At 44.4% G+C, this 26,579-nt stretch overlaps 1 protein-coding gene across 7 annotated transcripts in view; it reads left to right on the top strand.

The window, feature by feature from the left end:
* The window catches only part of CNGB1 (cyclic nucleotide gated channel subunit beta 1), a 1,007,057-nt gene that overhangs the window by 414,811 nt on the left and 565,667 nt on the right, over positions 1 to 26,579 (top strand). For all 7 annotated transcript variants that reach the window (XM_069654372.1, XM_069654395.1, XM_069654388.1 and 4 more), the window contains exon 16: positions 21,686 to 24,988. In XM_069654372.1, the coding sequence (XP_069510473.1) occupies positions 21,686 to 24,988 (3,303 nt within the window). The remainder of the gene's footprint in view (positions 1 to 21,685; positions 24,989 to 26,579) is intronic.

The following is a 26,579-nucleotide window of genomic DNA, read 5'->3' as shown; positions in this document are numbered from 1 at the left end:
CTGCTGAGGTGTCGCGTCTCATCCAGGGGCCCCTTACTTTTGTACACCGTCCGATCCCGGTCCGCAAGCAAGTGTCAACCTTCAACAATCCGGCATCAATCTTGAGGGTCCCTATTCAGGCGCCAACTGTGAAAAGAGAAACAAAATATCAAGGCTGAGTACTGAGGAAATACACCAAACACAGGCTTCAAAGGAACATACAAAGTATTTTATTCTCTATCGAATACAATTACAAAACAGTGCAAAGTCAGATAGCTATCGGCCCTCAGTACAACACAACAAACTCCAGCGTGGTTCAGTGTGTTCAGTGAGAGACTGTACATTAGAATGCATTCGCTTTTTATACATTTTGTGAGCGCTATGGGCAACTCCTCTTCGGTTAATATTCTACTTTATATGTTACCAATTCTAGGGTTCATTGCTGAGTCTCAAATAACCGCATCTAACTGGTTTGTTCTTTATTACATGTAACAATAAGCGTATGCATTAACTGTGTATTCTAAGTTTCGTATTGCAGGTCTTCTTAAACATGAATACAAAATAATAAAACAGATGTTCTTTGTCCAATGTGTAAATACATTATCATAATACATACTCGTGGATTGGTTTACTTGCGCGCGTAATCCTTTTACACATAGGTCAACGTAGGACGAGGTCTCGGTTCATGACCTCAACAAGTAACCTGCAGGCAGATTACATATTAGCGATGTACAGAGGTCAAGACGGCCATGTTGTATTTTGCAATGACATCGTCCACCGTTTTAGCTCACAGGGTGACTTTTCCACATAAATCCTAAAATGGCGGTTTGACGGCCTACATGGATTAAAGGTCAGGACCTTGTAACACAAATCTCGCAAATGACTTTCGAGCAGCTTGGCGTAGGCCAATATTAATATATTTATTACAATGGGAGGCACGATATACTTTTTATTCCGACAGCATGACGTGCCCTGCCACAGGAGAAGACAGCGAAAATGGGAATGAGGGTGTCAGTGGCAAGCGAGGACTAAGGAGCCGGATCGGAAGTATAGGTGCCGGCGAAACCAAGAGGATGATGGTGGCACAAAGGAGGCAACAGAAATGGTACTGGCAAAGAAGCATAGCAACAGGGAAGCAAAGTAGGCAGGTAACGCCCGTGTTCCCCCTGCTTTAATTGGTCCCTGCACTTCAGATGGGTGTTAATTGTTAACATGCTGCAATTACATGGTTATGAATTATAATTTGCACTTTGCTTTCTTTTGTAATGCTTAACACAGCCCTGTAACAAACAATTCAAGTGGGAAGGTTACCTACATGTAGTACATTTATTACATCTTGGAAACGTTTTCTCTGGGTAAAGTGGCCTCCAGTAAGCGATTGACATCATGGTATTAGTGCATGTTGTTGCTTTTTATTTGATACTTTTTAAATGTTATTCTTCAGATCATGGTTTTGTCAGAAGACAAGGAAAACAAGAAAGGTTAGTGTGGTAGCAGAGACTGAGTTTCCCTCCTCCACGTCATGCATGTGTGGTTGGGCCTGGCAACAAGGCTCCAGTGATCAGCGCCTGTGCGAGGAGCACCCACCTACAGATATAATTAGCCCCCCAACACAGCTGGGAGGAAGCTCCTCGATCCACCCTTCACACTTTCTCTACCAGATGTTACCCTCCTACTTTGTGTTATACCAGCTACACATTTCGCAACAAGTCTGACCAGCACATCAACTGCCCTAAAGAGCAATGCAGTGTGCCATGACACCACAACCCTTTCTACCAGCGCCTGATAAGCCTCCTGTTCCCTGGATAAAATGCCTCCCGCTATCCAAAAGGTAACTGAACGCAATAGGGGGAGCGAGTGATGCCTCTCAGAGAAAGAAGGCCATATTATTTAACGCTTTGGGGTAGAAGGAAAAGGGGAAATTCAAAGACTCAAATATGAACTTCCCCCTGGAGCTGGTGAGGAAGACAACGCATTCTTAAAAGTAGTAAGGACGCTTGCACAGCACTTAAAAAATAAGAACATTACCTTGCATAAAATCCACTCTTACACAAGGGTACAAGCCCCCAATGAACAAGCATATGACTATATAGGCATTCCCAGCTGAATGGAAGGTCTCCATAATCTAAAAGGAGATGGTGGCCTGTGCATGAACTACTGAAGTTCCAGTTGCTCATGCTACAGAAATGAATAGAGCATCTACCAAATCCAGGCAGCACAGAATCATTCACCCCAAGATTGGCCAGGCTGGAAAAACAGCCAAGCTGCTTGCATGTCCCTGCTTCTAAAGAAAGAAGCATCCACTAGATAGTTCCTAGGGGATGTGTGTGTAGTACCCTGCTCACCAATGTTTGTGGAGAAGACTCACAAGCAATCAGTAAAGACGCGTGGAAAGCAGCAATCGAAACCGACACCACTCGTTTTCAGTCAAGCTTTTGTCACTTTTGGTTGGCCTGACGAATTATCCCTATTGTCGGTCCTGCAAGCATTCCGACATACAGCTCCCTCATTTTCACATCTATGAACAGTGCTGCTCCGAGGAGATCATCAATGTTGCCCTTGATCGTCAAGCCCACAATTATTACAAAAAGACAACCTACGACATCTAGGCGTCACTCTAACCAAAAGACGAATATGAGAAGCATACTGGGGACCCCAGAGAGACATTGTGATGAACAATGCTGTTCAACATTGTCATGAATGTCGTGACAGTGACAAGAGACTAAAAACCCACTCAGCTCCACTGGAAAATGTCGACACAACCAAGAAACCTTGGGGGAAAGTCAGCATTAACTGTATAGTTCCTTTGGAGAACATAGATCCATCTCATTGGTTTGGTATGTTTGTAGTTGATTATCTCCGTAAATGTATTGAGCTACACTTCATTCTCTTTTTTTTAAACTTTATTTACACAACATCCATAACAAATCCCAATACAATCAGCGTATATCAAATGACACATGAAAAAAAAGCACAAGAAAAGCACAACATTTTAAACAGTACTATGTACACAGCGAGTTATGCAATACCCTAAATCCTCAACATCTCAAATACATCTCTCAATCACCCCCCCACCCAACAACTATAATGTCAATTTAAAACAACTGCAAAAATCTACCCCATATTTTCTCAAACAAAGCCAATTCACCAAGTCTCCTATACATCACTCTCTCCATATTTGCCAATTCATGCATCTCAGACAACCACGTCTCCACATTCAATGTCAAAGCATTCTTCCAGTTCCTCAATATAATTCTTTTACCAGTCATCGCCCCTCTGAACAACCACTTCTTCTCACTTTGAGTGAGATCATCCAAAGACTCATCACTCCCCAATATGATCACACTAAAATCCAAGACCGGGAGACCAACAATCACTTCATCACACACACGTCCAATCTCACCCCAAAACAGTCTCACCAGCCTACAATCCCATAGCAGATGTTCCATCGTACCAATCTCACATGAACATCTCCAACAATCTGCACTCTCCAACAACCCTCTGTTACACATTCTCTCAGGCGTCCAATAAATTTGATTAAGAATTTTAATCCATCTCGATCTTTCCGTGAGTCCCAGTGAGCACAACTTCACATTCATACACATGTTTTGCCATAAGCCCTCTGTGATATCCAATCCGATTCTCCTGCCCCATTCCTCTCTTAAAGAATCATTCCCCTGATAACACGACACAAATGCTTTATACAGGCGACTGGCCAATCCCCCACCCGAACCCACCAAATTCCTTGCAAACAGATCCAATGCAATTTTCCTCTCCAAATCCACAACTCAAAATCAGAGGGTCTAAAGTTTTCAATACCATATTGTTGCTGCAATTCCCTTGCATTCATCCAATGACCATTTGTAAACAGATCAGCAACCCACCTCACCCCACCCAGAAACCAATCTGCCCAAAAGACCACCTTGCCATCTATTTTTATAGCAGGATTTAGCCACACCGAGGCACCGGGCTCCCTCAAAGCGTCCACCTTCAAATAACGACACAAGCCCTTCCAGGCGCTCCTCATGTTATCCATCAGCAAATCATGTCCACAACTCTGTCTAGAGACCGAAGTCAACACAGATCTTGGAGTAAGAGGCCCATAGAAACTGGTTTCAGCCTCTACCCAGACATCTTGCAAGTCCCCAAAAATTCTGAAAAGAAAGCCAGGTGGTATGCCCTGAAATTCGGCACCCCAAGACCACCCCTATGCAATGGCATTGTAACTTCCACAACTTCAACCTCGGGGGCTTCCTATCCCACAAGAACTCCTGCAGCATCCTGTTCAACTCTCTCCAAAAAGTCTCAGGGAACATCAAAGGGACCATACTCAAAACATAAGTAATTCTCGGGGTAGATATCATCTTTAAGGCATTCACCTTACCCCACAAAGAAAGATTCAAAAGACTCCATCTCTCAAGGTCCGTCCGCAAACCACTACACATGACCCGCGCATTTTCCTTAACCATGTCCCCTATCTCCGGAGTAAGCCAAACCCCCAAGTACAGCAATTTATCTGGACACCACCTGAAGCCCAAGTCCACCACAAACCTCCTATCAACAGAATGTGTCAAAGGCATAATCTCTGATTTCATCCAATTAATTTTGTATCCAGAACAATGATGAAACTCCGCCATAACATCCATTAATGCCGGTATAGATTTCTTAAGATCACTAAGGACTAAGAGCATGTCATCCGCAAACAGCCAAATCTTCTGCGCTATCCCCCAGCACAAATGACCAACCACGTCCTCCGCCCTCCTGATACACTCGGCCAGTGGTTCCAAAGCCAACACAAACAGAAGAGGTGACAGAGGGCACCCCTGCCTCGTACCTCTCTCCATTTTAATCCTCCCCAACCTCATACCATTGGTGACCACCTCCGCAGTCGGCTCACTATATAGCAACCTGATCCATGAAATAAACCTCATACCAAAACCCATCTTGCCCAACAGCGCGTAGAGGAATTCCCAATTCACTCTATCAAACGCTTTCTCCACGTCCAATGACAAAACAGCACTATCCCCTCCTGACCACTCGCTTTCGATACAATACTCAAAATCTTCCTAATGTTACTGGAGGTCTTCCTACCCTTCACAAAACCAGATTGATCCACATGTATCACGGACGGAAGCAGACGCTCCAGCCTGCAAGCCAGCATTTTCGCCAGAATCTTATTATCAACATTAACAAGACTAATGGGCCTATAACTGGAAGGCAGAGTAACATCCCTCCTTCCTTTCAAGAAAACCAATATCAGAGCATGTCCAGTAGTCTCAGGAAGTAATCCGATGGTCAACGACTCCACATACATATCTAGCAACAATCGTAAATCCGAATCCAGCAGCATTTTTTAAAACTCAGCTGGGAACCCATCCGGTCATGGGGCCTTCCCAGCATTCAACTTACCAATCGCCATCCTAACCTCATCCAACAAAAAATCCTCCTCCAACAACTCCGAATCATCCACATTAATCCTAGATAGGCCCACCTTATCCAGAAATTCTGTACCCTCACCTGATACCTCCGACTCATTCTTGTAAAGTTCTTCATAAAAGTCTCTGAAAATGTTGTTTATCTCACCTGTATGATAACTTATACTGCCGTCATGCATACGAATCGACGGAATAGACCGCTCCGCCTCCCGCTTCCTCAGCCTATAAGCCAACCACCTGTCGCATTTTTCACCCTTCTCATAATACGCACATTTCAAACAGAAGTTACTCCGATCATTACGTTCATCAATGAGTGAGTTCAATTCTCTCCTTACCCTTTTAAGTTCACCCACCGCCTCTCCACAAACGGGATCCACCATCACCCTCCTTGACAATTCGGTAAGTTTAGTCTCCAACAATGCCTCCCTTTCAACGCTCTTTTTCCTCAGCCCACTCGATACACCAATTAAATGGCCCCGTATTGTACATTCTCAACATCACTACTTCCTCAGCCATCAACAACTTGAAAGTTATATTCATCTGAGAAGGGAGATCCAGGAAAACCATCACAGACAATGGATAGAAATGGGTCTCTGGAGAAATGTAGAGTTCTTTATAAAAAGCACCTTAATATAATCAATCGCAGGGCAGATCTGTGGCACCACCAACCAAACAGGTTAGGAGAGCAAACCGTTTGATCAAGGGCAGCCTGCAGTTGTCCATGCCATCCCACAGAACCCTTTCATGATCACCATGGAAGCAGGAGCAGCCCCAGAATCACACCCAACTCCACAATGGGAGTATCTCCTTTTCAGATTAGGAAGGGTAGGAGGGCATTCTCAACACTGATACCATCCTGGCTTCCAGACATCAGGATGAATGCAGAGGATTTCAGTGAGGGGATACTCTATAGAGTGAAGATGAAGCAGGGGAGATGTAAAGAACAGTATGATCGATGCAAGGCATCTCACGCCTCTGAAGTAACTAAAGGTGACTGGGTGAAAATCAAGCTCAACCACAAAGACACTATTAAGATGTCCAAATACAGTTTGCCCATACAAGTAGTCAAAAGAGGAAGTAACTATATACTTTCCAACGACAGTCAGGTTTGGAATATAGAAAGCATTGCAATGTGTAGCAAAGGCTCCCAAGGAACAGGGGGTTGTCACACGCCAGGTTACTTGTCTGCGGCCTTGCTTGCCAGTAATATGCCAGACAGTCATATAAATTGGAAGAAACACAGGAAACCATCTGTAAAGACACTAACGTTTATGATTTCAACCCCGAAGAAGCTGGTATATAGGCAATTTGCTCAGATTTAAGTGACACCATGATAAACAGACACATCAGAACATAGATAACCTCTCCGGTTGAGGATGACATGGGAAGGCCCAAATCAGTGCAAGAGAAAAGGATTCCGAGCCAATTTGTTGGCTATGACATGAACTGCACTCTCAATAGAGTTTTCTATTGCCCAAATGAGGTAAGTGTCAGAAATCTGACTTTCTGGTCCGTGTGGCAGAGATGGAGGAAGAGACATGCAAACAGGGTTTTCCTCTCTCCAAGATGTCGAGGGATCAGGTCTCTATGTTCCAGTGAAACAAACACTCTAATCGTTTCCAAGATGGCTGCCAGGAATCCCTCCGGCTTCAATCATGGCGTTCAATCCAAGCATAAAGTTGCCCTGAACAGTAAGAACCCTGCGTTGCTTCGTTAAAACCTAGTCATAACGCTATTCTACTCAGGATTACTTGCTACCTTCTACCATGTTCCCGCAGCATTGTTTCTGCTCCTTTTTTTGTCCTTATTAAGTTCCTGTCCTTCCTTTGTTTTGCTCTGGCTTCACCTTTTACTTACCTGCCCTCCTCTGTCACTCCAAGGATTCCTACTTGCCGCATTCATCTCCTTTACTGCTTCAAGGATTACATTAATTGTATCTGATCTTCTGTAGTCTAAAAGGTTTTTCAGCGTGCTGCTTCTACACTCCAGACCCTGCTGAGGATTTTCAGCCCCAGAAGGATTCCCTAGGCTGCAGCCCACTAATTACACACCGCCCTGTTATTCCATGTCAGCAGATTCTCCTTGGGGCTGTATCTTGTTATCATCACTGCAAATACTAAAGCTGCACTATCTCCTGATGCTGAACCGCATCTCACAGGTTAGTGCTTACAACCGTCACAGTAAGCAATGCCCAGTCCATTACAATGGACCAAACGCAGCAGTTACTGGCTGCTGTTTAAGGCTTAACTCAGGAGGTACAGGTTCTAAAGAATGTAAACGTTACACTCCGTCAGATAGTTGCTTTAGCTCCAAGTAGAACTGAATTACCACCACGTCCATTGATTTCAGGGCGGTGCGACGGAAACCCTAAAAAACTAATAGAATTAATTGACTTCTATATGGTGCAGTTTACTTTGAAACCAGAATTTATTCTCATGGACAGCTCCAAAGAGAGTTTCATGGTTTCGAATTCATCTGGAAGTGCTCTCGCATGGTCTGCGCCTTTGGTTACAACCTACAATCTAGATTCCCATCCATCCTTTGCTAAGCTTAAAGGCCATGTTTCCAAGATGGCCACCAGGAATCCCTCCGGCTTCGTTCACAGCATTCACTCCAAGCATAAAGTTGCACCAGACGGTAAGCTCCCTGTGCTGTTTTTTTTTACACTTAGCCATAATTCTGTTCTATTCTGGCTTACTTGCTACCTTCCCCCTTGTTCCTGCTGCATTGCTCCTGCTCCTTTTTTTCTCCTCATTAAGTTCCTGTCCTTTCTTTGTTTTGCTCTGGATTCCCCTTTTACTTACCTGCCCTCCTCTGTCACTCCAACAATGTCTACTTGCCGCATTCATCTCCTTTACTGCTTCAAGGATTCCATTCATGGTATCTGTTGGTTTGGACTGAAAGGTTTTTCTACATACTGCTTCTACACTCCAGAGCCTGCAGAGGGGTTTCTGCCCCAGAGGGTTTCCCTGGGCTGCAGCCCACTGAATAGTCACTTTCCTTGTAGGGGAAGCCCCTTCCTGTGAGGCTAGGGAGGTGAGCCTGCTACACATCATTCTCCCTAGTGGTGGCAGCAAGCGGGACCTCATAGGGAGATACTCCCTCTTGGGGACAAGGACTTCCTTTCCATAGAGGAATTCCCTTTTTATTGTCCTTAAATACCTAATCCAGTTCTAGCAAATGACAGACACCAAGACTCCTCTGTATTATTGTAGTGTAATTACTAAAGAAATAGATCAGTGTGGTATTGTGAAGAGTAAGGTCACAGCAGTAATGAAGATTGTCTGTCTACCAAATACTGTGACGAGAAAACCACACAGAGTAATAAAGAACACAAGTCCAGCACAGAGAAAGGACTATTTTGACAGGCTGGGGAAGTCCCAGCGAAGCTTTATAAAAGTGGGAGAAGACAGAGAACCAGTGAGAGAGACCTGGGCGTTTCAAACCAGCAGTCTGAGGAGAGCAGGTGACTTAGGGAACACCCTGGATTGCACGGCAGCAAACCAGGCGAGAGAAGCAGTGGTGAGGTGCACTGTGTTTTGAGCAGCCTACCTCAAGTGTTGGGAGGCTGCCGGTCCCAGGAGGACTTTCGTCTAGGGCTGACGCATAGCCCCAACTTTAACGTGCTGAGGGATAATATACCCTGACAGGTCTGCCATATTGAGGTGAGAGATGGTGGGCAAAAGGGAAAGGAGCAGAAGAACCCTTAAGGAGCCGATCCCATGGTGGGACACCAAGAAGGGTGTCTGGAGAGAACGAGAGAAAGCAGAGAAGCCACCCTGAATGACAGAGAGCCCGGAACACGGAGGAGCGCCGAACCGGTGATGCAGCCCCATTACAACCCAGGTAAAAGGGAGAGCAGGAGACCCGGCAGACATGGTGTAATAACAAAGGGGGGCAGTGATACAGTGATATGTGTTCAGAAAAAAGACTTAAGACGCTCCTATTCAGATAATGGAGGATCTCATCGTTTTTGATCTCAGTCTGATTTACCTTGTCGAAATGACCCTGCGGTCGTATTGACTGCTCAGCCTACATGTTTGTTTGTGTGGTGTGCCCTTAAGCCTCCGGGTCAGTGGTGCGCGATATAAAGGTAAATAACATAACCTACAAATGTTACAATGCCGAACATAAAGAGTGGAATATTCATGCTCATCCTAGTGTGTGTCAAACCTGTAAGAGGAGTTGGAATAATTACCGGGCTAATCATACTTGCCCCAGTGTGTGGCAAATATATCAAAAGAGTGAGAATCTTAACGAGACTAATCATATTTGCCCCAGAGACTGGCAAATAGCAGCAAGGAGACAAGGAGAGTAAGAATCATTAGAACACTGATCACACTCATTCCAGTGAGTGGCAAACTTGTAAGAGGAGTGAGAATTCTACAAATACAGAGAGTAAGAGTGCAACAAGGGTTGAACCCAAAAGGGCTGGTGAGAAGAAGAATAAAGAAAGGAGAGCCCTGACAAGTGTATTTGTTCAAAAGAAACGTATTGTGAAATGAATCCCAGTGATTTTACCGAAGGCAAAATTAACGAGGCTGAAATATCCAAAACAAAGTGTTTGAATTACCAAAAGTAACCCACAGCCCCCGCTCACTATACGATAAAGTATAGTGAGCGGGACAATGCGGGGGACACCCCCGCAGCAGCCGTTTCCTTTTTCTTTTTATTTTTTATACATGGACAGCTGCGGGGGTGTCCCCCACAGCCCCTGCTCACTATACCATAAAGTATAGTGAGCGGGGCAATGCGGGGGACACCCTCGCAGACCCCGTTTATTTTAAATGCTACCACCAAAGGATTGAACTTTTGGTGTTTGATCCTTTGGTGGTAGCATTTTTCGAACTTTTGGTCGTTTCGACCTTTTCTTTCGGTCATTTCGACCTAAACCTTGTGAAATACATGGAGTCTACAAAGACCCTGTTGAACTGTAAAGAAAGTGCAGAAAGAACTCTAAGAAAACAAAGGAACGTATAGAACGTAAAGGGCCTGGAGAATCCCCTTCAAAGAACTGGAAGATTTACTGCAAGAAGTGGCAAAGACCTATTTAAAAATCCTGTTGAGGAGAACTGTGAGAGCTGTGCTAATCAAGCTATCCAGGAGAAGGGAGTAATTCTCCTGAAACCTTTCTGTTATTCTGTAATAGTGGTAGGTACAGGTTAGCTTTTTCAATGGAGGACAGCCTCTTGGTTACGGACTTCACCAATGATGAAGAGCCCCTTAGTTTAGTTGTGTTGGGTAGGTAAATCCTTAGGCTAAGGAACGTTAGGCATTTTCCTTTTTATTTCCTAATAAACCTGGTTGAAATGGATCTATGTTGAAAAACTGAATGCCAAAAGCTCGAGTTACAAAATTGCAAAGCCCACTTGTTCGCATTTTGTAACTTGAGCTTTTGGGATTTTGGTTGCTTGTCCCCCGCTATGCATTCAATGTATGCAGGAGATACCCCCGCAACCCACAACTCCCATAATACCGAACTACGGGAGCAGGAGGCACCCCCCGCAATCTCTGTTCCCCTTGTTCAGTATTTTGGCCCTCTGTCTTTTTTACGATGCCGAATGCGCACCAAATGCACATTCAGCTTTTTTAATTTTACCTTTTTTGTTGGAAACGTGTTGAAACATGGCACCCATAGGTCTGTCTCCTCCTTCTGACCTACCACATTTCCTTTGGGAAATGCTGTTGCTACCAACTGCTCTGGCATCTCTGAGGTTCCCCCTTGCAAGGCTACCACCGGCATTCAGGCTCTTCAGATCCTGCTACCAGAGTATTGTTGACTTAGCGCATCAGCATAGGAAGGCTTTAAAAGGAGCAATTAAAAGGTACTTTACATCCTGAGATTCATCAGCCTTCTATTCGGGTGTTCCACGAGGTTGTCTGCACTTTTCACAGTTCAGCCACTAGCGATACCATGGCCAGTATTCATCCATAAAGCCTTTAGCATGTGACAACGATTTGCGTGGTCTGCAAGATGTCAGCTGGATCTTCTGCACCACAGGGAAATCAGGGGTCAGCCGATCAATCTTCCCCATATAAGGCAAGTTCATCTAACTTCAAGTCTATAGAGAAGCACAACCATTCTCTAGCCCCATTAGCAGCCAGGAATCTGGCTTGAAGGGAGGAAGCTGGGTTCATTTCAGCCAGACCCACTGGAGCAGGCAATGGTGCACCCATTACAACTAGAGTGGCATGGACGGCTGTTTACACAGAGTCATCACTCAGGTACTTTCCACATCTAGGGGTTGATGCTATTTGGACACACATATAGTGAACTCCACTGAAGATGTGTTCTTTATTAAATGCCAGATGCTTATGACTTCACAGACAGCAAGGGGCTATTTTATGGGTCTAACTAAGGACGTGCTACCACCAGTGTCTACTCCTCCTACTCATCCAATATTACCTAGAGATCCTCCACTGCCTCAGGCTCCTGCTCCTTCCTACCTGTCAGTATCCCACCAAGGCCTCAAGACCTGCTCCTGAGGCTTCTCCAGAGGCTTTCCTGACCCATGAGCCATTGGCTCCTCCACAGTCACAGCCTTAGCGTCCACCTGGTGGATAAGCTAGATCATGGAGATGATGTTTTAGATGACTCAGGAAGTGAGATTTCTATGCCAGCAAGGGAATTTTATGAAAGATTGGTGGGACTCAAGGAAGTCATGGGCATCCTTATTCCAGAAACACAGTTCTCTGGGGAAGATGTTATCTTTACTCCTCTCTTCCAGAGCATCAACCAGATCTATTATTCACATCCAATATTGGTGTTAATACTGAGGCAACAATGACCTGGAAGAAACTGCATACTGCCCAGCCAGTAAACCGCAGGCTGGATTTCAGGAACTAACCAGTTTCTTCTGAAAAGCTTTGCCTGGCCTCAGTTCGTCAAGCTCATCCAGTGGTCTCTTGAATAGAGAGAATAAGATTCTCAATGATTTTGGATGAAAGGTCTACTGGAATGCATCTTTCCAGTTACGACAATTGGATCATGTCAAGAAATTTGAAGAGGGTGAATTAAGAATCCTTGAGGGAGTGGACAGCACCTTTTACTCAAGAAGATATATCGCCTTCCCTGAATGTGGAGGGATTGATTGATTCACTCTTGAACACCCTAGCCAAAGCTATTGATGTAATAGCCCCTAAAAACATAGGAAGGTCATGAATCATATAAAAAATATCTGGTTCTCTGAGGATGCTAAAAAACTAGAGTAAAAAAAAGGAAAACGTTCTACCTGTGGAAAAATACTAAGAAGGAAGAGGACAGAATAATCTATCTGGGAGCGGCTAATAGATTCAAATTAGCAGTTATATAAGCTCAAAAAGAATCGTATGACGCATGTATCCAAAATGCCCAACACGATTCTAAGGACATTTTTGCAATTCTTAGGGAACTTGAGAAGCATGAGGAATCCATTGGTAAAGATCAGGAGTGGTGTAAAAATGTTATCGAACAAACCATGAATTTACAGCTTTTAAGGAACAAACACCTACTACCTTGCAGTCTACACCCAAGTTTGACTTAAGAAGTATATCGAAAGAAGTACTCTGTATTCTCCTAGCCAAACTTAAGCCTTCCATCTGCAAAGGAGACTGGTTTCCAGCCACGACGATTAATGCCTGTTCGGAGCGACTCATAAGCTCCATCACTAGGATTGTTAATGCTCCTTTCAAGGAGGGTAGGGTTCCCACTAGATTGAGGGGTTCCTGGATCACCCCTTTGTTGAAGAAACTTGATCTTGACCTCACAAATGCAACTAATTATCAGCCAATTTCAATTCACCCATCATCCTAAAGATTATGGTTAGAGTTGCGTATGAACAACTTTAATGCCACAAAAAAGATCATCCGATTTTGAATGAAGGTCAGTCAGGTTTTCGGCCAGGATTCAGCACTGAATCAGCGCTGCTGGAACTAAAATCTAACATGATGACCAACATCAATGAGGGCACAACAATGCTGCTGATGTCCTTGGACTTATTGGCTGCGTTCGATTTAGTGGACCACCCTCTCCTCCTGGACTGATTGCAGAGTATAGCTAATTTTAGTGTACTTGCAAGGAACTGGATGCAGTCCTATTTAGGGGCAGTCCTTTTTTATGCAGGTTTGTAGCAAGCATGCAGAAGCAGATCCCGTTTCAGTCAGTAATGGTGTCCCACAAGGGGCTGCACTTTCCCCAGTTTAATATAATCTTTTCACAGCCCCTTTCTTTCATACGTTAGAAGAAAAAAATATCTGCTTCTCAAACTATGCGGACCATTCGCAGTGCCTCATTCCCCTAACAGGCACCTATGAGAAGGACGCCATAGAAGCGTAAGCGATAAATGATCTCATACACGAGTGGATGGACATGAGTGGTATGGCATTGAACCATGGCAAGACCGAGCTCATGATAATTGGATCTAGACCTAGACTTGCTAAACTTGCGCCACGAGTACGAATCTTTTCTCATTGCGGATCATGACATTCCGAAGAAGGAAAAAATAAAAATGTTAGGAGTAACATCATGTTAACAGCCTGGTGTCAGCATCAGCCTATTATATCAGGCTGCTTTCACACATTCGCCCATTCTTATCTCAAAAGGGCTGCAAAACTATTGCTAGAGCTATCGTCTCTACAAAAATGGACTATTGTGGCTGCCTCCTTATAGGAGTGGGAAAAACAGATCTAGTAAAACTCCAAGTGGTGCAGAATAGAACGATTAGAGCAATCATGGGTTTACGAAGGTTTGCGCATGTGTCAGAGATAAGAAGAAAGTTGCACTGGTTACCTATCGAAGAGAGGATTGAGTTCAGGCTGCTTACCATTACTTATAAATCTCTGATAGGATCCTTTCCGGCTTATATTGGCAATAGACTAAAAATTAAACAGGTGGTACGCACCCTTCGGTCAAACTGTGATAAAAATGTGCAAATTCCCAAAACTTCATTGGAGTTAGTTAGAAGGGGTGCCTTCTGGGCTGCTGCCCCGGTTAAATGGAATGCCCTCCCTTCGGTCTTAATAAATTGCCCAGAACCTGAGGGGTTTAAGAACAAACGTAAACCACATCTATTTAAATAAAGTGACTGCTCAAATCCTGATAACCTGATTATTTGCCATTGGTAGTCTTCGGTGCCCGTATGCCTCCGGGCCACTTTGGATGCGCCTACTAAATAATATAAAGTAAACTAAAGTAAAGACAAGTTAATGCTGATGCCATCCAGGCCTCAAGCAAGTAGAAATTGAAGTCTGAGTTCAGAGAGTTTGAGGCTCTTTTGCTTCTTGAACATCAGACCATGTTAAATCAGCATTGATGAAGGCCAAATAGATAGCCACAGATCGGATGGAATTAACCATCCACTATACCAACAAACCAGCAAGGTGAATGTATCTGGGCTACGTTGATAGGATGCAAAGGACCACATTTAACACAGATGTCCAAGAAAAGATATTGAGCTCGTCCATCCTAGCATGGATCAGGAGCTCACAAAAATGAAGACCTCGACCCAGCCCTCAATATCTCTAGTGATGCAGACCAAACAGCTGCAAAATTCCTTTCTGGAGCAGCCCATATCTGATAGGGGTCACTCATGTCTCAATGTACGAGGCTATCAGGACAGAAAACTCCACATGGAGCTATGCCCCATGAGCAGAGAAGAGAAAAAATCAAACCAGATCCCACCACAGGGGCTTCCCCTCCATCACACCATAATCATATACTAAGGGAAAGCAATGATGTGAGGGTCAGAGAGCACATGTGACAAGTTGGAGTTCGATTGTTGGAACACTCACAGGCATGGAGTCGAATTGTCAAGGATTCGTGGATACTTTTGTGTGTTTCAAAGGGAAATTGGATCCATCCATGTCACCCTCCACTTCCCGAACAGGGGAGTGAACATCTTTTTCTGGAGGTCGTCTCCTCAGAAAGGCAGTATTCTCCTCAGTTAGGAGCTCAGATAATTTCTCCAGGCTGTTTGTGATAAAGAATAAGTACCAGGATGGCCTGTGTACAGTTCTGGAGCTGTCTTCTCTAAACCTTTCCCCCTCTTTGAAAAATGTCAAGATGATCAAACTGGCACAGATCGTGTCATCCTTACTAATAAGCGACTAGCGATTGATTTTGTGCAGTGGAGCTAAAGGACGCTTACTTACACGCTCCCCCACCAGAGGTTTCTTCAACTCTTCCTGGTGGACTCTCAGTTTCAATACAGATTCCTTACATTCAGCCTGAATTCAGCCCCACAAGTGTTTATGAAACTGATGACAAGTATAGCCTCCATTTTGAGATTGAAAGGTGTTCACATGTATCCCTACCAGGATGATTGGCTGTTTAGGGGGGGCATCCAGGACCTGAAGACCTCCTGTATCATCTTGTTTTTTTAATAAATGTGAACAAATGCCAGCTAATTCCATCCCAAGTCTCTGACATACATAGGCTACATTTTGGACAGAAATCACCCATGGGTTTTCCAATCCAGCAGATTATCATGGATATCAAGAACACAGTGTCATTATTTTTGAAGCGGTAACAGAGCATGTCCTGAAGGTTCTAGAGGGTTTTAGGGCTAATAGCTTCCTATGTGATGGCAGTGCAAATGGCCCACCCACACTTGAGATGAACCTAGACGTATGTGTCCTCCATAAAAGTTCAGAACAGGGAGAGTCAAACTACCCAACTTCTGAGAACAATGGTTGCCAAACAGGATCTCATACAGTGGGCCTCGGACTGCAACCACTCAATCGGTCTTCTTTTTAAGGAACTCATGTGCGACTTAACCATGACAGATTTGTCTTCATTCAGATGGGGAGCCACCCTGGATGACTTGTATGTTCATTGCTTATGTGCAGGACTCTCTCCAGTATGTAAATATGCAGGAATCCAAAGTAGTAGTCCTGATCCTGAAATAGTTTTCCCCCTGGTCAAGAACAGACCAGACTTTTGATGCGCCAGTGACAGGACAAAGTTCTGTCACTGGTGCATCAGAAATCATATGGATCCTTTGCAATCTTCCCTGGATCACATTTTGTCCTTCTTTGTTCTTTTAGCCCGTTCATTGATGAAAGTTGAATCATGCAGTTGTGGCCTACCGTGATTTGAAGAAACTCTCGTTGTCTACTTTGAACCCCATTATGAAGAGCCATCTAGAAGGAATCACAAACAAATGTTAACAACAGATAGACCACCACACCCTTCCTGGTCCTTAATGCTTTAGCACACAAACCTTTCAAACCCAGGGCATTAGTGGGCATCCACTTGCTCACTTGGATAGTGACTTTTTAGTGAAAGTTGCGTTAGCTAGACAGAACAGTGAGTCGCAATCATTGTTGGCTGAAGAACCATTCACAATGATCCATAGGGACAAAATAGTCCTTCGAACATGTCCATCTTTTCTGTCTAGGGCAGTGTTTGGTTTTCAGATCAACAAAGAAATCTGTTTCCTGACCATTTTCTAACCATTTGCCAAACCCGTTTGCCAAAGCCGTTTTACGATGCAAAAGTCAGACAAGCTTTGACGTTTTTTTCTGGACAGGACATCTCAGTTCAAAGATTCAGACAGACATTTTTTAACTTGGCCATTTGGGACAAGGCAAGTAGGAACCCAAGGCCACTATTGCAAGATGGGTTGTCGTGTATTGATGATGCTCGCAAATGTCAAGGCAAGAATCCCCCTAAGAGTCTGCAGGCTCATTTTGTAAGAACAAAGGTGGCTTCTGTCGCATTTCAAGGTCATGTTCCTTTTCATGTAATCTGCATGGCAGCCGCTTGGGCTTTCATATCTTCATATTGAGGACATCAGTCCATGAACGTTAGCTCCAGAATGGATGTAGGGTTCGGATAAACGGACAAACAGTCTTTCAAAACCTATTCATGTAAAAGCCATTATCCCCTTTGTCATTGCTGTTTAACTCTTCCATGAGCATGGTGAAAGGAGATGGGACCATGAAGTATGTAAAAGGCAGTCACGGTAGTTACTGTGTCATGTCCATTTCTTGTCTTGCTGGCACAATGAACGTGGGATAGAATGTTTAGCTTAGAGACTGTTGGGTGAGTGGTGTTTGAAGGAATATTCGATATGTATGTCAGTTGTAGCTAAGCTCGGCAGAGTGAGATGGCTGGTGGGTGTCTATTGTCTTCTATGTACCTTGGCTTAATATGAGCATACCTGTGAATGAAGTCCAAGCTACCTTGTACTAGAAAGCCTTTAGTACATCTGCTTGGTTCCTGGCTCTAGATGCCACAGACTACAATAGTCCTATTCCATAGTCCCCTTTCCTCCATATGCCCTGCTACCATCCCCACGTTTGCAGTTACTGTCCCAGTCAGAGTGTTCATAGCCGAATGGTGGGTGGTCCCGAGGGGATGAGGGATAAAGAACAAAATGTAGGGGGGGGGGGTTTCTGTAAAAAATGCCTCTGGTCCCATGTCAGTGTGAGGTCATTCCATGAGTTTGGAGGAAAGGGGAGTAAGGACAAGGAGTATAGTAATCATTCCAGTGAGTGACTTTTACATTTGCCTGGCTTAGTTACAACGAAGCCTGCGGAGCATTGGGCTTCTTTGTAGTTGAAACCACACGCAACGCGTATGTGTATTTTGTCCATCCTCATCAGTAGGGGTACCATGATGAAAATCCCATGGATAATGGATAATGTTCATTTACAGACGTCTGGAATCTCTGAATCTTGAATGATTGTACACTGCACAAGACTTTACCCAAAAAATGCCAACATGATACTCAAAGTTTAGATGCTAAACAGGCTAGTCTGCACTCGAGACTGCCAGAAAGCAGACTCTGCCCTATTGGGTAAGGATCAATTGATTTAATCATGATGGCATTCTTTCTTGCTTTTGACTTGAGGCCCTTCCACTAGCCACCATCACAGGGAAATGGTTTAGCAAAGGACAGGAATAAGGGGGATGCCAATGTGACCAGCCATCAAAGGAAATGCTGGAGCATTTGCTGTCTTCCTCTCCCTTATTTAAACATATTGGGGCAAAAACATGTATTCCACTTCTGGAACAATGGAAACCAGATTACTCTTTCTCAGTAATCCTTTCCACATGGTCACCTTCTTGGTGATGAAAGAGTAATAGATAATAGACAATCACCATGAAACATCTGAAGGTGATCTCACCCTTTTCATTTGAGGGAAAAGATATGTTGTTTGGCTTTTGCCCTTATCTTCTTCATGCACTGAGCCTGGTAACACAACGGTGTTACTGATTTGTTTGGGCTTTTCTAAGGCTCATAGATCATATGTAAGGCAATGTTACTAATTGCTCTTTTAATATATATGATATGATATGGCGTTTATAACGGGTTATACACACGTGTTTCAAGGCGCGATGAGGCAAGGGGGGGTGGACAGAGGGAAAACAGACAGCGATCTTACGAGGCCAGGTGACATTGAGATCGTACAAGAGCAGGGGAGCGGGGGAAGGCAAAGTGCGGGGGGAAGGTGGAGGGGGCAGTGCAGTACATAGACTCAACAGTAATACATAAATAGAATAAATAAAAGGTGCCGCCAGCTTGTGGCAAGTGCAGGGGTAAGATCAGGCATCAGGTGTCAAGAGCTGGGGGGGCTGTAGGTATACAGACACAGCCCCCCCAAGTGCAGGGGTTGCCCGGGACGCAGTGCAGGTGTGCAGCTTGCGGGGGAGGGGACATGGGCCCGAGAACATTAATTTGATAATAACGGCGTGAGGAATGTGTTTCATGGATTGTGGTTCAATCCGAAATAAACATTACTTAGTTTGATTTGACAACTGCCCCTTTTCAGTGTGTGTTATTTGTTAATTCATTCAAATGGTAGATGGTTATTTTCAATAGTTCCTTTCCACGTTTTAATTTGTAGTCCACAAAAAAATGCCACATTTAAAAAAGTCCCTCTTGGCTTATCCCCTTGTTGTCTGATGTCGATCTAACTATTGATATTCATTTTGGCATTTTCATGATTTCTGAGATTTTAGTTAATCCGCATTCCATGATGCTAAGAGACTGCTCAGTAGCCACTTGCCCGTTCTAAGAATTTGTAATCCTAAAGCTGGGTTTTATTATCTTATTATACTACTTTAGTTATCTCATAGATGCAAATAGCATGCATGATGAGGCCAAGATCAAATAAAAAAGAGGCAAGGTCAGCAAGACAAAGGTTCATAACTCTGCCTATTGACTTCTAGTTTACTTTGTCTGTTGCAGAATAGAGGAAGACTCAGGCTCTCCTCCCGTGCTATTATTAGTTTTCCCTATATCCTGGCCCCGGCAAGCATGAAGAGAACCATCAGCTTCCTCACATCCCACCCTCTTTTCTCAAATGTTCAAAGACACCAGATCTGACTTTAAAGGCACGCCTATATGAGTGCATCCCTTTAGCCTGACCTGATTAAAGACTAGTTCTTGACTCTGCAAATTCATTAGCCAATCTGTTCTCACTGTCTATACCAGAACTATGTTTGTATTCCCTTCTTTTGGTTGGTCTACGCAGTCTTCAAATTATGTATGTTTTGCTTTATGAAATGATATTTTATTTATGACGTGCTCGTACACAAGTGTTTCAGAGCACGACCAGGCAAAAAGGGAAGGGAACAAGGGAGAACAAATAGAAAACAGCGATCTTACTAGGCCCAGTGACATTTAAGAAAGCGCAAGTGCATGGAAACGGGAAAAGATGGAAGTGCATGTTAGGGGGGAGTGGAAAGTGCAGAAAAGAGGAGAGAACAGAACAAATAAATACATGCGATAAACCATGGTAGTGCAACCAGCAAGTGGCAGTTGAAAGTTAGTCAGATAAGGTATATCTGATAAGTGCAGAAGAAAAGTGGGAGGGCACTGTATGGGTACAGATACAGAACCCTAGCGCAGGTGGTGGCGTGGAGGCAGTGAAGGAGGGTGGGAGGGTGAGCAGGTACCTGGGCCCAAATGACAGAGGGTGGCCAGGTGCACAATGCCAAGAGAAAAAGCAGATCAACATGGGAGAAGGGGGAAAGGCAGAGGCAAAAAAGAAGGTCTTGAGGTGCTTCCTGAATGGGAGATGGGTTTCCTCGCGTTTCAAGGGGGCCGGGAGGCTGTTCCAAAGGGATGCATGTTTTGCTTTGGAGTGCTTTCAGCTGCCTATCTGGCCCTGCCAGTGCAAGTCTTTTGTCCTTTAGATGAACCATCATGACTCAGTGGTCATCTTTTATTTTCTTCCATTGACTGACCACATCATCCTTTCGTTTATAGGGATGTCCACTCATAAGGCTCTTAGAAACATCCTTACCATCTTCCCCAGACTTATCCTCAAGCTTTTAAGTTGTGTTCCTTCCGTATAAAGGTCTTGATTGTCCATCGTAGACTCCTTCAGCCTAATTTTCATGCACATAGTTTTTAGATGTGGTTCTAGACACCTTTGCATGCCCGCCTCTTACTCTCAAGGGTCAGAAGGCCAGCTGTCATTACCATTATCCATGGGGCCATCAGCTGCTATCCATTGGCTGGTGTAACAACATTCCCATTAATAATACCTTCGTTGCAGCCTCTATCTCCTCAATGTGATTCCAGGTGTAGAACCTTTGCATTCTATAGCTTATGACGGGCGTGCGGTAATACATTTTAGCTATATAACAGGCTGCCATCTTGACTAAGTGTTATTTCAGTATTGTATTTGCTCGCAAATATTTGTATGAACTACATTTTGTTTCAGACATTGTTGTCTAGTGTTTGTTGTTTCCGGACCATGGCAAGGTTTTCGGTTTCTGATTGGAACTAAGGTCTAATTCTATCAGACTGGCTTTCTCTTTCTGATGCATAATGCCTTAACACCAAATATATATGCAGAAGGCAGTTACTGATTAGAAAACAATGTATTGCAGTGTTTGTCATGAGCACATTATCTAAACCGTGGATATTAAAAGCAGTATATTCCTATTGAATGAAGAGTTGTGGCAATACATAGAATTATTCTGCACTACACCCTTAGAGGAAGTATGCAGTTCATTGGTTTGTAACCTTTCCCCATAATGAGCAATAACGTATGTCTATTGTTACCTTAGAGGACAAGCACACACCTGGCAGCAGGCATCCAAAAACAATACCTAGTCCTTTTTGCAAATCTGTTTTTCGCCTCTGCAAGCGCAGTCTGAACCTGTGTCTAGACGGTTCTTGTTTTCATATATACATTCTCACTATATTTAAGACCTCCAGGGCTGCACACTTCCTTACGGGTACCAACTAACGTAGCACTATTCAAACTCATCATGCACTTCAAGGCTGTCACTTCTCTGCTTACCTCTGCTCTCTGTGTCCCTCCTGTTCCAGTGTGCATCACAGCAGAAGAGTGTGTAGTGGAGCTCCCTGGCACTAAAGGCTCTCCACATGAGGAGGAGGAGGTCAAACCGGAAGTGAAGCAAGAGGAGAGTGAAGCCCTGCAGGAAAGCAAGACTAAGGACAGTGATGTCCAGCAGGAAGTAACATCTGGGGGCCTGAAAGAAGCAATTTGCAAAGAGAATACAGCACAGGAAGTCGTGATCCTGGAAGGAGGAGTGGTCCATCAAGAGGTCCCACAGGAGGAGTTTGAAGCCCAGAAGGAGTTGACACCAAGGGAAGAGGATGACCACCAAGAAGAGATTTCAGTAGAGAGAAAGACGCAGCAAGAAGAGAGACAATGGGAATATAAGGTTTCACAGAATGTGTTACACAAATTAATGCCAGAAGTGATGAGTGGAGAGAGTAAACTCCAGCAAGAAGAGGTTCCCAATAAAAAAGATGGTCAGCAAGACTTGATGCCAAATGAGTCGAAGGAGCAGCAAGATGAAGTGGCGCTGGAATGCACATGCAAGCAGGAAAAGGAACCAGTGCAATTCAAGGGCCAGCAGGAGATTATGTCTGCAGATACTAAGGGCCTTCAAGAAGTGATGCCAGAGGAGCTTGAAGTCCATCAGGAAGTTGTGCCAGACACAGGGGAAGGCCAGCAGCATGTGATGTCAGAAGACGGCACGGAACAGCACAAAGAGGTGTCAGGGGAATGCATAGTAAAGCAGGAAATAATACCAGTGAAATGTGAGGGCCAGCTGCAGATAGTGTTGGAGAAGACTAATACACTTCAAGAAATGATGGCAAAAGAAATTGAACAGGAAGAGGTGTCATACAAACAAGAGGGCCAACAGATTGTGATGTCAGGAGACAGCAAGCAACAGAAAGAAGAGGTCTTAGAGGAATGCATAGAAAACCAGGAAGAGGTACCAGTGAGGTGCGAGGGACAGCAGATAATTATGCCAGAGGAGACTCAAGGCCTTCAAGAAGTGATGCCAGAGGAGCTTGAAGTCCATCAGGAAGTTGTGCCAGACACAGGGGAAGGCCAGCAGGATGTGATGTCAGAAGATAGCAAGCAACAGAAAGAAGAGGTGTCAGAGGAATGCATAGAAAACCAGGAAAAGGTACCAGTGGGATGCAAGGGACAGCAGATGAGTATGCCAGAGGAGACTCTAGGCCTTCAAGAAGTGATGTCAGAGGAGCTTGAACCCCAATCGGAAGAGATGCTAGACAAAGAAAAAGACCAACAGGGAGTGATGTCAGAAGATAGCAAGCAACAGAAAGAAGAGGTGTCAGAGGAATGCATAGAAAACCAGGAAAAGGTACCAGTGGGATGCAAAGGACAGCAGATAATTATGCCAGAGGAGACTCAAGGCCTTCAAGAAGTGATGTCAGAGGAGCTTGAACCCCAACAGGAAGAGATGCTAGACAAAGAAAAAGACCAACAGGGAGTGATGTCAGAAGATAGCAAGCAACAGAAAGAAGAGGTGTCAGAGGAATGCATAGAAAACCGGGAAAAGGTACCAGTGGGATGCGAGGGACAGCAGATGATTATGCCAGAGGACACGCAAGGCCTTAAAGAAGTGATATCAGAGGAGCTTGAACCCCAACAGGAAGATATGCTAGACAAAGGCCAACAGGGTGTGATGTCAGAAGATATCAAAGAACAGCAAGAAGAGGTGCCAAGGGAATTCACAGGCAAGCAGGATATGGTACCAGTGGGATGCGAGGGACAGAAGAAGATTATGCCAGAGGAACATCAAGAAGACATATCAGATGAATGCACAGGCAAGCAGAATAATGTACCAGTGGAATGCAAGGGCCAACAGGAAATGAAGTTGGTGGATACTAAGAGGCTTCAAAAATTGATGCAGGAGGAGATTGAACCCCCACAGGAAGAGATGGGAAACAAAGGAGAGAGCCAGAAGGGTGCAATGTCAGAATATTACAACGAACAACAAGGCAGGGTCTCGGGGGAAAATACAGAAATACAAGAAATGGTACCAGTGGTTTCCGAGGGCCAGCAGGCAATAATACCAGAGGAGACTAAGAGCCATCAAGACGTGACACTAGAGGAAATTAAAACTCAACAGGAAGAAGTGCCAGGCAAAGGAGAGGGCCAGCAGGATGTGATGTCAGAAAAAAGCAAGGAACATCAAGAAGAGGTGTCAGGGGAATGCACTCTGAAGCAGGAAACGGTGCCACTGGAATGCAAGGTCCAGCAGGAGGTTATGTCAGAGACTAAGGGCCATCAAGAAATGATGCCAGAGAAGATTGAAGCCAAGCAGGAAACGATGCCAGATAAAGGAGAGGGCCAGCATGCACCGATGACAGAAGAGCATAAAGAACAGCAAGAGGAGGTGTCAGGGGAAGGGGCAGACAAGCGGGGAATTACACCAGATGAAGGCGTGGCCCAGCAAGAACAAATGCGAGAGGATAACAAGCACGAAGAAGAGGTGATGTCAAGTGAGGTCCAGCACAAAAGAATACCACAGGAGAGTACATTTGAGAACAAAGTTATGCCAGTGGAAAGTATGGACTTTCAGGAAATAACGCCAGAGGAAGACAAGGCTCTGCAAGAAGGTGTGATAAAAGAAAGGAAGAACGAGCAAGAAATGTCACTGGAAGAGGGCACAGGGCTGTCAGAAGCCATGCCCGATGAAATTGAGAATCATCAGGAGATGATGCCAGAGAAGGCTAACAGCCAACAGGAAATAATGCCACTTCATATGAATGCCCTGCAAGAGGTGATACCAGTAGGTATTATGACACAGAAGCATGTGTTTACAGAGCAAGGCAATGGCAACCAGGAAATATTACCTGAGGAATGTAAGAATAATGATGAAACTGCAACAGAGGAGAACAACAAAGAAGTAATGCCGGAAGAGAGTCAGGTCCACCAGGAAATAGTTCTAGTAGAAGGCATGGACAAACAGGAAGTGATACCTCAAGAACATAGGGTTGATCAGGATTTGGTGGAAGAGGAGTATATGGACCTACAGGACATGATGCCAGAAGACAGAAATAGCTGGCAGGCAGTGGTGTTAGAGGAAAGCATTCACAAAAAGGAAGTGATACCAGAAGAGAGTGATTTCTTCCAGGAAGTGGGTACAGAGGAATGCATCAGCATGCAAAAAGGAATGGCAAACATAAATATTGCTCAAAAGGAAGTGACGACAGAGGAAACTATTATCCAGTGGCAAGTAATACCAGATAAAGAAAAAGGACAGCAGGAAGTGATACAAGAGGTCAGTGCATCCGAGACTGATGCAAATACTCCTCCAAGCACTCCAGGAAGGAAGGGAGAAGGTAGGCGAAGGAAGAGATAGCACAGCGCAAGTATTCATAGTTAGCTTTGCTTTGAACTCTGACACATACACACATTTACATAGTAGAAGAGATTATCATATTTTAGCAAATAAAGTATTATGACAATATACTTCTTGAAAAAGTTACTTAAAAACAGGGTCTGTAAGACCAGTATATCTATGCCATTGGTAAAAAATACTAACCCATATGTCTTTGTGAGGCCAGCACATATGGTTTCAGCTGTACCGTAACTTGCTTAGTCCAGGCTCTCCACTGAGGCTGCGTGATGGTCTTATGTTCAGTGCTTACTGGTGCCGATGGCTAATTAGTGGTGATAGGGGTAGCCATGGTCTTCAATGTGATTCCTCTACACATGCTCAAGTCCAGCAAGCTATTAGAGACACTCTTATGTGCCTGATAGGATACACCTTGAGTACTGGAGAACCTCCAGGTACAGAGAGGGCAACCCCCAATAAGGAGGACTGGGGTGGGCAAGGATGCAGTGAGGTGACCGTATCATAGAGCGTAGGGTTGTCTGACCTACGTCCGCTGTCAAAGGACGGTGTCCCAACGCACCACAAATTGAGATTGTGGCTCTCATCCAGTGACTGAGATGTTAAGAAGACTTGGTGTGAACATTAGTAAGGCTCGTCAACCAAATGAATGCACAGTTAAAGCTCACAGCACTGGCATGGAAGCTCAACAGAAATTAATCCCCCTTTACTCAGTCACCACTATTCCCCACCTTCACTTTACCGAAAGGATAAAAGTTTTTGATTATAACTCTCATTAAGAAGTACCACCTTCATCCTTGATTTCTAAAGGGGTTGGGTTTCACCCCCTTATTTTGTATGATATTGCAGTCTTGAGGTAGACTCTATTTTGTTTGCTTGAATGTATACATTTGGGCTGTAATCCCCTCTAGCTTGGCAACCCTTATGGAGGACTCGCCTTTTGAACACTGGTGTCATTTCGCCAACATCATTAAAGCAATGGACGTGGCATTACACTGCTAGTAACTGAATTGAAAGTGGCATCGCAAAGTCTTTAATTTATGGAATCTCAAGAAACTGATGATGCAAATCCTACATCCGGACTTAAACTAGTGAGTACACCTCGCAAATAAGGAGGCATAGATTGCAACTACAACCTCTGGCGACCCTTTAATAATGCCACTGACAACATTTACCATATTTCTGGTCTTCTGGGTGCTATAGATTATAGAGGTCTCGATTCTGAATCCTGACTGCCACTGCATGGCAGCCATGTCATATAAGAAGTCGTCCTTGAGGGTTACCCTTTACGTCTTTAACGGGAGGCAGTAGTCCAGGGCCAATGTGCACAGCCCTACCGCTGGCGTAGGGGCTATTTTTCGAGTTCTTGTGTATCTACGTGGCAGGGCCTGTTAAATGTACACCTTTGTGTAGACAGGTCCCCGGTGCATACCTTTCCTTATTTGCACATCAAAGTGCAAAAGAGGATCTGTAAAAAGTCGGCACACATGCTTATATGCCATCCTTTTGCACTCTGCCGTGCAGAGACGACGCTGCCTGTCATGTACACGGGAAAGGCAGCGCTTGCAATGGATTCC

This window comes from Ambystoma mexicanum, chromosome 1p (genome assembly GCF_040938575.1).
Source record: "Ambystoma mexicanum isolate Mex_15411 chromosome 1p, UKY_AmexF1_1, whole genome shotgun sequence".
Lineage (NCBI taxonomy): Eukaryota > Metazoa > Chordata > Amphibia > Caudata > Ambystomatidae > Ambystoma > Ambystoma mexicanum.
Note: the sequence above shows the minus strand (reverse complement) of the source record. Positions and strands in the feature narration are given on the sequence as shown.